Genomic DNA, 14485 nt, shown 5'->3' on the forward strand with positions numbered 1-14485 from the left:
AAGGAATATGACAACAAACTGAACTACAGGACAAGCAATCTGCTCACTTTAAAAACACATTGCATTGTTTTGGGGCATTGTCTGTGTTTTTGTAAGCATTAGACTATCAGTCAAAGTTAAAGCTACAGTTAGGCTCTGCTGTAATGTTAAAAAAAATAACATGAAAAATGCTGTTGTGGAAAATGTGCAAGATGGGCATTTCATAGTTAAACAGGAGAAGGTAATCACTAAAAAAGGATTCCCTCTATAATGCGTTATGATTTTAATGGTGACTTAATGAAATTACAAAATGCAAGAGTTTTGTGAAAACTTTCTCTTTAACCTAACAGGGTTAGAATGAAATCTATAATCAAGATTTACATGCAGTAAAACAAAATCTGCCTCGGTTGTTCAGGAGAAGTTTCTAAAATAGATCCTCAGTCTTAATGTGCTGCATCTCCTCTTATAGAAATTGAACTTTCCCTAATCCCTGCACTTATTCAAGCAGCTTTATGAGAAGCTTCTCTAAAGAGAACATGATCCATTTCCAAAGTGTTTGAATTTAAAATGGCACCAACATTTCAAATCATCCCAGTGGGCCAAGGAATCCATTTTGTAATAGAATTTACAGTCTGGTCAGAGTAATGCCTCTGGGACTTGCCTCTTAGCCAGCGTGTCGGAGTGATTGATGCTTCTGCACTGGTACAGCCACCCAGCCCAGGAGCTGAGTCAGTGCCTGGGGCTCTCACAGCCATGCCTGGCTACCTCTCCGAGCAGAGAGGAGACACAGTGGGGGATAAATGTTCATTTTACTGTAGCGGGATGTTCATGCTGTCATTTTTCTCATATGGTACTTGTCTCCAGCAAAGGGTAGAAGGGTTTCTCCCAAGACACAGTGGTGTTTTGTTACCCTGCAGGGGAGACGGTAACTGTTTCTGTCGTTCATCACAGAGCTACTCTAACGACGAGCATTCACCCGAGCCCAGAGACATGCTGCGTTCCTCCCCCAGCCGCTCCCACAGGCACAGTGTCGGCTTCGTCCCCACCGTCTACAACGGCTCCCTACCTCCCAGTGAGTTTGTCAAATGTTTACATAAAGACACACTTAAATGCACCCACGGTAATCATGGAGTCTGAGCTCTCTAACATGGTGGTATGCCTGCCTCTTCAGATTCAGCCCACAGGGGTCTGGCTCCCTGCCCCGCTGTGACGGCCGTGATGAGGAATCCAGTGTACACCGTACGCAGTCACCGCGTTCACACCAGCAACTGTCCATCTGTCGCCTCCCAGATCTGTCACCAGCACTCCCACACCAGGTTACCTCCTTTAGCACTCCCATTAAACAGGGCCTGTTATTATTAGTAATATTTTTTTAATCAGTCTGTTTCCCGAAGGCAAAATCTCATAATTTAATTTGCTGGAAAATAATTTGCTACTGTTGCTTTCCTTTCAAACAATTCTGTTGTGATTTAGTTCAGCCAAACAATTCAATTAACTCTGGGCTGTGAAATATCCTGCATGCTCAAATAATTCTGCAAACATAATTATATCAATGTTTCCTAAGGCTCTTCTTTTTTTTCTGTGCAGCCCACAGCACCAGGGTCGTCTGAGCCTGGACCTGAGCCAGCAGAAGCGCGCGGGCGAGTACTCTGAATCCTCGTCGTCACGCAGCAGCAGAGCTTCACACGGTACAAACTCATTGCCCTCCAGCTCACGACTCGGTCAGTCCTACACGCACGCACACACGCACACATTAAAGGTCGCAGACCGGATGTCCCTATCTCATTTTGTGTTGTTTTTTTTTTTCGGATGTTATGTCACAGCGTTCATTTCTGTCTCTTCTCGCCCATCTGCCAGGTTCTTCCAATAATGTCCAGTACCGCACAGAGAGGATCAAAATCCCCTCCACTCCCCGCTACCCCCGCTCCATGCTGGGGTCAGACAGAGGTACTGTGCTAGCTAGGGAAAAAAACACACTTTACACACACTAGTCATGTTTGGAAAATGCCCTTAAAATTGTTATAGCAGCTGATTTGCAGTTTGATCTTGTTCTCATGAAGTCTATGAGCTTTTCCTCATCTTACGTTTTCAGGGTCTTCGAGTCAGAACAGCTACGTCTTCATAAAGCTTTAGATTGAAGGAATAGATTATAAAAATGTGGAATGCAATCTGACATTAAACTATCAAATAGAATGTAAAAAAACAACTTTATGAAAAGATTTTATTTCAGTCAGACGACTCACGTTGTATCTTTTGAAACTGTTGCTGCAGCAGCAGAACTTTGTTTGTATTTAGCTCCAGCACTCTGATCTCATCACTCCCCACAGATTTATTTCACATGCATAAATTTAAGGAGTAATGAGATAATATCTTGAACCCCCTAGTTGGAGCCTGCAGGTGGATGTTGGGAGGTGGTGGGGCTGAAAGTTTCAGCGCAGCACTGATACAGGGCAGTGGTGAATGGGAAATCTTGCGGCTTAAATAGACCCCCCAAATGAGAGGGGACGTTTGTCAGGTGATTGTGAAAATGACTCATGGCGATGGGAACTCGAACACTTGAGTTGCCTGCCTGAACTAGCATGCAGTGTCACTCCGTTAGATATACAAATTTGAACCTTTCAATGTGGTTAACACAAAGTATAACCCTCTTTTCTCCACTGCAAATGTGTTAAATTATGTGTCCGGTTGACAGTAGTCCCCAGGCAATCCAGTCTTATTACCCAATCTAAAGTTGCTTTACTTTGTTAAACTAATTATAATACAAGTAGATTAGGTTATACAAAGCTTCTATATGTAGGTAAAGTTACCTAACTTAACAAAGTTCCAATCAGAAAACTCAGGTTGTCACTCTTCTTGTAAAAACTTCAGAGTTTACTGTCCTTCTAGAAACCCTCCAGACACAGTGAGCTACAGCTGCATCGAGTGTCCAACATTCATTCCTGCCGTATATCTTCTTGTGAGATGTAAATGTAATCTTAAACAGCACACTCTTCATCTCTCTCTTTCTGCTCCTCATCAGGCTCCCTCTCACACTCCGAGTGCAGCAGTCCCAGTCTCATCACACCGCCACAATCACCACTCAATCTGGAGACCTCCTCGTTCGCCAGCAGCCAATCGCAGGGCTCCATTTCCACTTTACCTCGGATCTCTGTCAGCCCCGTGCCGATAGGGGAGCGAAGGAAGGACAGGTACGACCGAAACGAGTGCTCAGAGATTGAAATTTCAGAAAGCAATAAAGCAGATTACTAACTGAGAAATATCCGGGCTGGATGACATGCCCGCGTTTTTTTGATGTTCCTGAAAGCATCAAATGAAACTGTTACTGCTGTTTCATGCGGTTGTTTTGTGCATAATAATCGTTGCCATTTCCACATGAGAACCTCAGAATGATAACCACACAGCTGCCTTACAGATGTAATGTGAATCATGGGGAGTATGATTATAAGGATGGCTTTAGAGGCGGATACAATATGGCCGATGTCTACCCTCAGGGATCTTCCTCGGCTATTTCAAAAGGCGTTGCCAGGCAACAAGTCTATCATGGCCAGAGCTGTGCAATCCCTCATTGAAATTCAGATTAAAATCCTATTAAAACTCTGGAAAAAAAGATCATGGAAGTCTCATGCTGTTTAGAAAAAAAGAGAAGCAGCGATCCGTCAGTGTGTTGGACTTCTATTTTGTACTTCCCTCCAACATTTCTGTCCCATTTTGTATCGCCGACACCTCTATCTGTCTTTTTTTACGCTGTTACTGTCTCTGTATGATATCTGTCCCCCGTTCTCCTTTTTATCTTCCTCCCGCTTTCCTCTCTGCAACCCTTCCGCTTTCAGATCTCTTTACCGTAACAGATCTTTTCTAAGGATTCCTCTGGCTGCAAGGCCGAGGTTCTCCTCTCTCAGGAGCCTCAGGTTCGTTATCTATCAAAGTGCTAAAATCAAGGGAATGCCCCCCTCCTCCCTCCTTGCCTCCAAGTTCACGTCGTTCCCATGCTTCAGTGAAGGTGGTTAGATTAGGAGCAGAATCGTCCTGTTGAGTTTAAATACTGTATATTTAATGCTAAAAGAGAATTTGTGATGTTTCTCCCGCTCTGAAGAGAATTAGTAAATCCTTAATGGCGACTTCCTTGCATGCTACAATATTAGCGCCTTTAGCTGAAGTTGAGATTAGCTTCACGTGCTGAAATGTACAAGTTCAGTGTTTTGTTTACATCCCTGCATCGGTCTTCTTTCATGCTGGAAACCACCTTTGAATCTCAGCTACTGCATGCGACGTCCATGCTCTATCATGACATGGACAATATGCATGCATTTGTTTTGGCCCCAAGCCAAGTCACCCTTCAGTCTGCAGTATGTATGTTATGCAATGGTATTATTATTCAGCCCCGAGCATCAGGGTCATGGTCTTGTTTGTACACCACCGCTCTGTTTACCCCCCGTCACTGGCTGCTAATCCATTCCTCTGATCTGCCATCATGGATTTGTACTCCATGTCCAAAGCCAACTTGTTATGAAGACGCACAAAGTCCCATGCAAATCTCCTTCATGGGAAGAGATTTCCCTTGCTTGTGCTTCTTGGATTCTCCGCACATGGTTCTCAGCTCTCTAAACATGTCCTTCTTCTTCTCTAAGCCAGGCTTTAAGTGGTGTTCTGGTGAGATGATCAGTTTACAGGCCTGGGGGGGAAATGAAAGATCAGGGTCAAACATCCCCTGAAAAACAGCCTATCATTGGATTTACAACGTTTAATTTGGACCAGATATGATCCTTGTATAAGTAGAGAAAAGTCCCGGGTAGAAGTAACTCTCCAGAGCTGTAAATAATACATCACCCTCCTCCTGTGCGGCATCCTGAAACTGCTTTTCTATTAAACCATTCATTCATACACATCTCTCTTCCCCTACAGGCCGTACTTGGAGGAACCCCGCAATGTCATCGTGCACAAAGGTGCGGAGCCGCTGGGCATCTCCATCGTCGGTGGAGAGAACGGAGGGATCTTTGTGTCTAAAGTTACAGGAGGTAGCATCGCCCACCAGGCGGGATTGGAGTATGGAGACCAATTACTGGAGGTATGAGCCACCTACTGTATGTCAGAAAGGTTAGAGCTTCAAACTGCATAAAAAAAGGAGTGCAGCATAGTTGTATGTCAGGGAGCAGTAAAACACTGGAGAAGACGAACGCTGAAACTGCTTCTATATTTTTTTCGCTTCAGAGGCTGCTGCCTGCCATACATTTATCTGTGTAGCTTTGCTTCCTGGAAGACTGCATTCATTAGTGTTGTCACAGTTCCCAGTATTTTAATTCTTGCTGAATGTTCACTGGAAGTAAAATGGCTGAGCAAACTGAAATGTAATTGCAATATTACAACTAGATGGCACAGACTCTTCTTGTGGATGTTTTAGATTTTAAATGTTTTTGACATTCATTTTCATGTAAGTGAATTCAAACTGTCAAAACTTACAGCCGTGTTCAGACGGCTAGTGCAAATCCATGTTATGTGGCATGCACATATTATATCCATTTTCATTTTTCAAAGCCTGGACATGAGGAAAAAAAAACACTACATGTAATTTTTGCAAAATTGCTGACTTTACGAAACCGCAAATTAGCACATTTAGTTTATGCATAGCTTAAGCACTTTTTTTTTTTAACTTTATTGCCACAGTTTCAAAACAACAGGCAATTTATAAATACACAAAAACAGTTTCACCTTGAGATTAGGCCCCTTCCGGCTCACAGAAAGATATTAACTAAGAAGTCCCACACAGGGTGGAACATGCACACATCAGCCATACATTGACACTCACAATCATCCTCATTTACATATACAGGTACACACAGGTAGACCTACCATTCACATGACACATAATAATACATACATACATACAGAAATACATATAGACATACATATACCTGGCTTAACATGCACACATAAAGATTGACCTAAATAAAAGCCATCTAGCTAGATTTATAGAGATGGACAAATCATAAAAGTCCTAATTATAATATCAGTATTTGTTCTCCATCTTCTTTGAATCACAGGCAGTGTCAGCCGTAGCTGGGCAGTCATATGGTCCATCATATATACATGTTTAACTTTTTGCAGTCAACTGAGGGGGGATTAGGCTTCATCCAGTTTAAAGAGATTGGTTTTTTTTAGCAGTCATCAACAAAATGTGCAGAATAAAACACTGATCCATGATAAACAAGTGTCCAGGCCATATTTCCAACAGAAACAATAAAGGGTCCAGGGGGATGTCTGTTTCTAGGATTTTCTCCTCTTTAACAGCTCTCCAGAAAGTCTTTATTTTTGGGCAGTCTCAAAATATGTGGGTATGGTCACCCATCATATTCTGAAGCACTTTTTGATAAAGAAAAAACTTTATTTTTCTACAACATCTGTAGCCCTGCTAAGTCACAAACTGTGTTCATATAACCAAACTAGTTTGCACCCCCTTCTCTACTCAAACCCTCATCTCTCTTTTCTGTCTTGACCAGTATAACGGCATCAACCTGCGGAACGCCACAGAGCAGCAAGCTCGTCTCATCATCGGCCAGCAGTGCGACACCATCACCATCATGGCCCAGTACAACCCCCACATGTACCAGCTCGGCAACCACTCACGCTCCAGGTACTGTGGTGTTTCTTTAAAAGTCACGTTTGGATGTTCAGTGAAGGGAGTTTCTCAGGTGTGCAGCACGGCAGATTCCTGAATCAGCTCTTCGCTAAGTGCTACAGTTTAACAATGACGTGGATATATATACGGCTGTTTATGGCCAGGTGTTCTCGAAGAGCATGGGTGGTTTTTTTTAGGAGTCCAGATGATACCAAAAAATGTGTCTTATAAGTGAACACAGAAATCTTTGAATCAGTAGTTGTTCACCCAGATGCCAAATGTACATGTAATTAAATGTTTAAGTTGAAGTAAGAAACCTTAAACCTTAATTCTAATTTTGCATGTACAGGTTTATTTGGATAAGAACTTTAAACTTTATTCAACTCAAAATGTCCCTGCATTTCTCTAGAATATATATACTGTATTTTTATTTATTTATAAGGGATGGTACACTTTACATTTGTGCTTCAGATTAAACTGAAGACCTAATCTGACGTCACTTCACTAATGGAACCAACGTATTTCTGTTAATGACATGTCATATTTCATGCAGCTCTCGTCTGGAGCCCGTCAGCACTCAGTCGACTCCCCAGGGGAGCGGAGCCGCCACACCCGACAATCACTCCAACATCGATACACTCAGCGAACAGGACGAGGGCACGCTCACCCCCTCCTCAAAGCAGACCACACCCACCACCAGCCCACACAATTTCATCAGGTAACACAACAAGAAAATTCAACAACTCAGCTATGGTAATATGTTGGGTGTGACTTAAATACTTCCTCCACACCTCTTCAATTTGTTCCGTAGGATGCCGTCTGAAGGCAGCAGGAAGGTGGGCGAGCCTCGGCTTGTGACGGTGCGCAGGCCCGGGGTGGAGGTGGGAGTCACGCTGTGTGGAGGGAACCTGCGAGGCGTCTACATAGAGAGCCTGGATGAGGACAGTCCTGCCAGAGGGCCTGATGGGCTTCTCCCTGGAGACCTCATTCTGGAGGTGTGGAGAGTTTTATTCCAAACAGATATGCCTGGACACACATCCTGTAGCTAATATAGTTCAGTATGCATTGAAGGAGACTTTCAGTGCAATGCATGGAGATTCACCCGCTTGAAGTTTCCTATATATTTTATGTTTGAGCAGCAAATTAAGACAGATTTTTATGAGGGTTGAATACAATGCACCGCCTCGAAATGGTCAATAATTTCAAAACAAGAAGTGAGGAGGGAGTTACATGGTCTTCAAACTTTATTATAAATGAAGTATGAAAAGCTTTGAGTGCTTTGCCCAGAAAATCTGGTCTTTTTTTACTGCTCTTATTTGTTGATCGAGTTGTAAAACAGTCAAAGTAAGTCGATGTAAATTCCAATTTCCTTCCGCCTTATATACAGAACAAATAAATATTATTATAGGTTTTTACTTGGTCGGTTTCGAATTTTTTGGATACTTTTATTGAGTCATAGTGGTAGAAGGAGAAGGATTTTTTGAAGTAGGCGTACTCAGTTTCATAAATGGACTTGCTGTGGATTTTGTAAGACAGTAAAAAGACTTGTAGGCGTTATATCAGGTTTTGGACTCCTCTCAAAGCTGAACTCTTACTGTATAAGCATTTGCAAAGCTTTGTGTGCTGTTGTTACTTTACACTCAAGCACTGCCAGAAGGAGCTGGCACTTCTCTCCTGCCTGTCATTATTCTCCATTGATCTCCTCCTTGTCTGCGTTCTCTCTCGCTCCGCGCTGGCGATCCATCCAGAGCACCGCAAACTCATAATAGACAATTCCTGGCATGCTCCCACTTAGCTCTCCGCCACAAAGGCTATGCTCTCTGAATCGCTATGCAGCTCCGTCATCAGGCTGCACAGCATCAGTGTGTCCTTCAATCTCCCATCTTGTTTGTTTTTCTTCCCCCGTACATGGCACAAATCAATACTGCGACACTTTAATATAGCTGAAAGCTTGGAGGAAATGTAGCTGTTTACTAGTGGAACATTCACAGGCACGGCGGATGATTTCACAGATGAGTGTAAACACTGACCAAATTTCTCCGCTCCTCACCCTGTGTGTGTCTTATTTTCCAGGATTTGTTAAGGTCACTTCATTTCTGTTTTTTTTTTAACCCCTCTTTGTCGTCTAGTACAACTCGGTGAATATGAAGAACAAGACGGCAGAAGAGGTGTACGTGGAGATGCTGAAGCCTGCAGAGACGGTCACAATCAAGGTGCAGCATCGGCCGGATGACTTCAGCGTCGTCAGAGATGTCCCAGGAGACGGCTTTTACATTAGGTACATGCACCCAGATCGCTTTGCTGCGTTTATGAGTAACAGCTCTCTAAAAGGGTCACACTAATTTCTCCCAAGCAGCCTCCATACTGCTAAATATAGCGGCACCACTGGAGTGCCTCTTGGACAGTCTTTCTCATCTAGCCAATTATGTCCCAGATCCACTGTGTGACTGCAGTGATGCTAATCCCTCTCCCACAAATTTAGGTGATCTAATCTCTCTGCACACTACACACCATGTCTATTTTAGCGCTCTGTTTTTCACGCCATTAGAAACAGATTTCACATGAATGGAAAATGAAGCTCTCAAATAGTCCTGTTTTATTGTTGGGAGTCTGTTGCCGCAGCTGCCGCAGTCACTTGTCATATAGGCAAGTGGGTTTGTGATGTCATCGGCAGTAAATACACTCAGACTGCCTGCCTGTCACAGATAGGCTGCTCTGAAATGACTTATGTGACTCCAACCAACAGGAGGCAATAAAGGCCCACGCTGTCAAAGGATTCTCCACACTTCCTATCTCCCCCTCATTTATCTCTGATTCTTTATCTCATCCTCCTCTTCTCTCTCACTCGTACTTTTTCAACTTTTCAGCACCCTCGCTCCGCACCGCTCTTTGTAACCCTGCCATCTATCCTTGTCTCACTCTCTCTCTCTCTCTCTCCCACCAGAGCACTTTACGACCGGGTTGGGGAGGCGGAGGGGGACCTGAGTTTTAAGAAGGATGACATCCTGTACGTGGATGAGTCTTTACCAAAGGGCAGCTTCGGGACCTGGATGGCCTGGCAGCTAGATGAGAACGCGCAGCAGATCCAGAGGGGGCAGATCCCCAGCAAATACATGTGGGTGGAGAATGCAGTGCACATTTATACACACTTACACACTTACACACTTACACACTTACACACACACACACACACTTACACACACACACTCACGCACACAAACACACTCACACACACACTCACACTCACTCAAGCACACACACACACACACACAATCACACACGTACATTTCTGAGCTGGTGGACAGTCTGTAACAGCTGTGACAACAATCTACGCCACTGTGTTACAATGTAGGACCTGTGTGTAATGTCACTTCTCCTCAGTAGGTTTCAGACTGCACTTTAAGTCTTAATGTAAGATCCTTTGTTCACATTTTGAATCTTATGTTTAAAAATCCTTTATTTTACATTTCAAAACACTTTTTTTTTTTTTTGTCCATTCCACTACAAAGCAATTTGATTTGGGAATCAAATGAATGCAGCAAAGTTGTTCACAGTGTTAAGTGGTCTTCAGTCAGTTTCCACCCACTTTACTTCTTCAATTTAGAAGTTTCATCCACAGGTGTGTGGTCATTTGCTTCCTTCAGAATAGTTCTCTGCTAGCTTATGTCAGAATATGTGCAGAATGGTTTATAATAAGCTATGTACAAAAGCGTGATGTGATGCAGTTACCTGCGGACATCAGTCCTATCAGCTGCACCTGTATGCTTAGCTCAAACTCAAAGCACTTCAGTGATATTTTAATTTAATACAAAGGTTATATCACTTTTGACTTGTCAGCTGAGCTGAGTATTTTAAAGTGAATTGTGCCATTAAACAGCACAGGGCTGTTGTTATGTTCCATTATGGCAGCAGCAGGAAGCAGGAAGATGCTGTGGCTGCTTAGCTACGTGTCAAAAGCTTAGCTACAGCGTTGCTTGTGTCAAAAGCAAGCAGCAACCTCTGGTCTGAAAATACGAGTCCAGTGCGGAAGTGCTAAAAACTGCAGTTCATCGAGGATCCGCTTGAGGCTGGCTCTGGAAGTACCGGAAACCACATACACACCAATTTAAAAAAGACGATCTTTACATCAGAAATAAACATGTTTACAGCCTGGTTGGAAAAAAATTCATCCACTCGTCTTTTGTAACACAGCAATTTCAAAGATATTGAGATTACGAGTCTTCCAATGAGAGCCACAGCTAACTTGATTGACAGGCGGAAACACTGTAGCTGTTGGCTAGGAGGCTCAAAGCCCACCTCTTTACGTCACAATCGCTCGACAGCAGCAATATGGCTGCCGCCAACAATTGGCCTCAAGACAGCGCTTCAGAAACAGATGGGTGATGTCACGAATATTACGTCCATATTTTATACAGTCTATGGTCAAAAGGGACAAAAAAAGCATGCGATTAAAAAAGACACACCTTAAATTCAGATTGCAATTAAAGCATCAACGCTGACAGCCCTATAGAAAATGCTCCAGGCAATTGTAGATTTATCCATTTCCCAAACCAGTTTCAAATCTTAGAGCTTCATGTCAAACCCTGGGAGTGTTCCTCCAGTGTATTGCATGCCAAGCGGCAAACTGAGCCTTAAATCGAGCCCTCACAGGGCCTTCGCTCAAGGGACTTTGTTTTAACACAGTTATTGCAGCATTGCTCAGTAGAGAAAAAAAGAAATGGCTGAAATATTGCTGGCTAGAAAGTTAGTAACACAAAGAAAGAAAGTCTCTTTTTTTTCTGTTTCATGGCAGCCAATTTTCAGAGGTGATGAAAGAGATTGCAAAAATCTGCTTCTCCTCAAAAAAATACTTCTTTTTTTTTTTTACAGCATTCAGAAACTTTGGTTTGATTATTTTAAACTTGGTTTTTTTCAAAATGTTCCCATAATTTAATTATCAATGACTGATTAAATATTTGTTCACATTTTTTGAAATTGCTTTTTCCCCTCTTACTTTAATATTTTTTTTTGCTGTTCTTTAATTCCCAGCACTCAAAGACATTATATTTGTAGATTCTGTGCAAGCATTTACAGAAGTTGTTGATGTTTTATACAACTGTGTTAAAATAAAAATAAATAAAATAACTATACAAAGTCCAGCTCATGTTCAGCAAGTTTTAATTGCTGCTGCTGTCGAGGCATTCTCATTCTAAATGCCCCAAATATAAAACACAGGTCTTGCTTTTATTTTCCCTGATGCAAACCTGAAGTTCCTCCTCATTATGTGGGCATTTGTGTGTCTATGTTATAGGATGGACCAAGAGTTTTACCGCAGACACAGTGTGACAGATATGAAGGAAGACTCCGGAAAGACTCTCTCTGCAGCCGCCCGCAGGTCCTTCTTCAGGAGGAAACAGAAACACAAACGCAGCAGCTCCAAAGACAGCAAAGAGACGGTGGCTCTGGACGCCATCAGCACAGACTCCATCCCGTTCCTCGATGGTGAGAGGACATGTTTAGGTGTATAGTGTTAGAAAACACCAGCTAATAACTGAGTCTTTACTGAAGAAGATATAAGTTTAATTTTTATGCTCTTTGCGCCAGACTGTGTGAGCCTGGCTTACCAGCGGGTCCAGAAGGTGGAGTGCACCTCTCCCCGACCGGTCCTCATCATCGGGCCGCTCACTGACCCTGTCAAGGAGATGTTGGTCAAAGAGTCTCCAGGAAAGTTCTGCAGATGTGTACTGGGTGAGTTTACCCACACCAGATATTTCTCATGAGGGCAATGAATAGCGCATGTTAGTCCAATATTCCTGCAATGAAAATAAGATTTACATTGGAGAAAGATACACATTGCCATGCAAGATATTTTTTAAGATGTGCTGCCTCTTGAGGTCAAGATGTTGTATTTTGGGATTATACCTCAAGAATGGTCGAAAAAAGGACAAGTATCTAATGAATATTCTGCTGGTTGCTGCTAAAAAGGTGTTACCCAGGAAATGGTTGACACAGGAGAGCCCAACTCTAAATTGATGGATGGACGTTACAATGGACATTTACAATATGGAAAAGAATACGACACATGTTAATCATAAATCAGAGCAAACACTGCTAACTGGAGGAAATGGGTTAATTTTGTAACCCTCCATAGACCGGATTTTATTTTCACTGCTTATTAGTTTTATTGAATATTTTAAGTAAAACAAAGACTACTCCCTTGTTGTACATAATTTGCTTTTAGTTTCTGTTATGTTATTTTAATTCCTTTGGTATGTATGTGATTTTGAAATTATGATTTCAAAACTTATGTGGAGAATATAGAGATGATGTATTTACCATGGATGTGTTTATTGCAAAATTTTAATTAATAACAAAATGATATATATATATATATTTAAAAAAAAGAAAATAAGATTTACTGTTGTTAAGATTTGTTGTTTGTTAAAACCAACACTTTGAGCAGTTTTTATGCCATTATTTTTGCAACATTATGGACTCGTTTCCCTCCTTTTGCCATGTCTGCAGAGGTGATGAAGGCATCCCAGCAAGCCATCGAGCGTGGCGTCAAGGACTGCCTCTTCATCGACTACAAGCGCAGGAGTGGCCATTTTGATGTGACCACTGTTGCTTCTATAAAGGAAATAACAGAAAAGGTATCAGTCAGTTCTTTTGTTCAACATCTCTTGAATCACTGCGATGCTCAAAAAGCTCTCTCTGTTATAGCTCTTTATGCTCAAAATTGATAGAAATCTCTGCTCAAAGCAAATGTTAATTTTCAAGGATGTTCATGTGTTGATGTGATTTCTCCTTGAAAACAGGGCTGTCACTGTTTGCTGGACATCGCCCCGCACGCCATCGAAAGGCTCCACAGCGTTCACATTTATCCAATAGTTGTGTTTGTGCGCTACAAAAACGCCAAGCAGATAAAGTAAGTAGCATCCTGTTTCTCAATGAAAACAACACAAAGATTCCCGTGTGTGTGTTTGTGTGTGTACTTCAGTTGTACCACATACACTGTCCTGGTGTCCCTGCTGTGTGTGTGAGTTTGGATAATGAATGAACAGACCGAGCATGATAAGCCTTCACACTCTCTAACCCATCACGAACCCATCGGTGCATCAACTAAAGCAATTGCACCGATCAGAAAGTCTTGCATAATCCCTCACAGCTGGGAAACATACCTGTTTTATATTCCAGTCCACGTTCTGTTCCTCTCTTAGGTTTCTGTTGGGAATGTGAAAAGTTTGACAGAGATCATCAAACATTGTTGGTGTAATAAATACAAAATAATCTAAAAAAAAGTAGTGGGTACAGGTTGCAAAATGCAACACTGCATTTCAGAAACACTCCTCTACCTCAAAGCCTTTAACAGTTGATTTATTTTCATTCACAGGGAACAGAAAGATCCAGTTTATCTGCGGGACAAAGTTTCTCAAAAACATTCCAAGGAGCAATTTGAAAGTGCGCAGAAGATCGAGCAAGAGTACAGCAAGTTCTTCACAGGTTTGTTCAAAAATAACACACAAAAAAACCTCCACAAACCATGGGGCTCCTAGAGGTTTAAGAGCATGCCCCATATACAGAGGCTATAGTCCTCAATGCAGCGACTCCCTGCCTCGACGATTTAATGCATGGCTTACTCCACACTCTACTTCCCACATTTCCTTTCTCTCTTCAGCTGTTCAAATAAGGAGAACATTTCCAAAAACACAACTTCAAAAAAACAAACACAAACCAAATTATTAAATCTATGATGTGTCTTAAATATCAAAAGATATATGGTACTATGAAGTGGAGGTAGCTGCCGTGATGTTGCACACTGAACCTCCTTTTGAAGCCTTGACTTTGGCATTTTGGCCGTTGTCATTTAATTTTTCCTTTCTGGACAGACTTTACCAAACTTAGACCACAAGC

General features: G+C 42.2%; 1 protein-coding gene across 2 annotated transcripts in view; it reads left to right on the forward strand.

The window, feature by feature from the left end:
* Positions 1-14485, forward strand: part of dlg5a (discs, large homolog 5a (Drosophila)) — a 55450-nt gene that overhangs the window by 38596 nt on the left and 2369 nt on the right. Inside the window, exons 17-32 of one of the 2 annotated variants that reach the window (XM_034682400.1) lie at positions 931-1051; positions 1151-1295; positions 1567-1700; positions 1837-1926; positions 2999-3167; positions 4882-5044; positions 6474-6607; positions 7146-7310; positions 7404-7587; positions 8722-8870; positions 9537-9707; positions 11883-12073; positions 12176-12319; positions 13097-13224; positions 13390-13499; positions 13965-14074. In XM_034682400.1, the coding sequence (XP_034538291.1) occupies positions 931-1051; positions 1151-1295; positions 1567-1700; positions 1837-1926; positions 2999-3167; positions 4882-5044; positions 6474-6607; positions 7146-7310; positions 7404-7587; positions 8722-8870; positions 9537-9707; positions 11883-12073; positions 12176-12319; positions 13097-13224; positions 13390-13499; positions 13965-14074 (2308 nt within the window). The remainder of the gene's footprint in view (positions 1-930; positions 1052-1150; positions 1296-1566; positions 1701-1836; positions 1927-2998; positions 3168-4881; positions 5045-6473; positions 6608-7145; positions 7311-7403; positions 7588-8721; positions 8871-9536; positions 9708-11882; positions 12074-12175; positions 12320-13096; positions 13225-13389; positions 13500-13964; positions 14075-14485) is intronic. The other variant, XM_034682401.1, reaches the window with a different exon arrangement.

This window comes from Notolabrus celidotus, chromosome 4 (assembly GCF_009762535.1).
Source record: "Notolabrus celidotus isolate fNotCel1 chromosome 4, fNotCel1.pri, whole genome shotgun sequence".
Classification (NCBI taxonomy): Eukaryota; Metazoa; Chordata; class Actinopteri; order Labriformes; family Labridae; genus Notolabrus; species Notolabrus celidotus.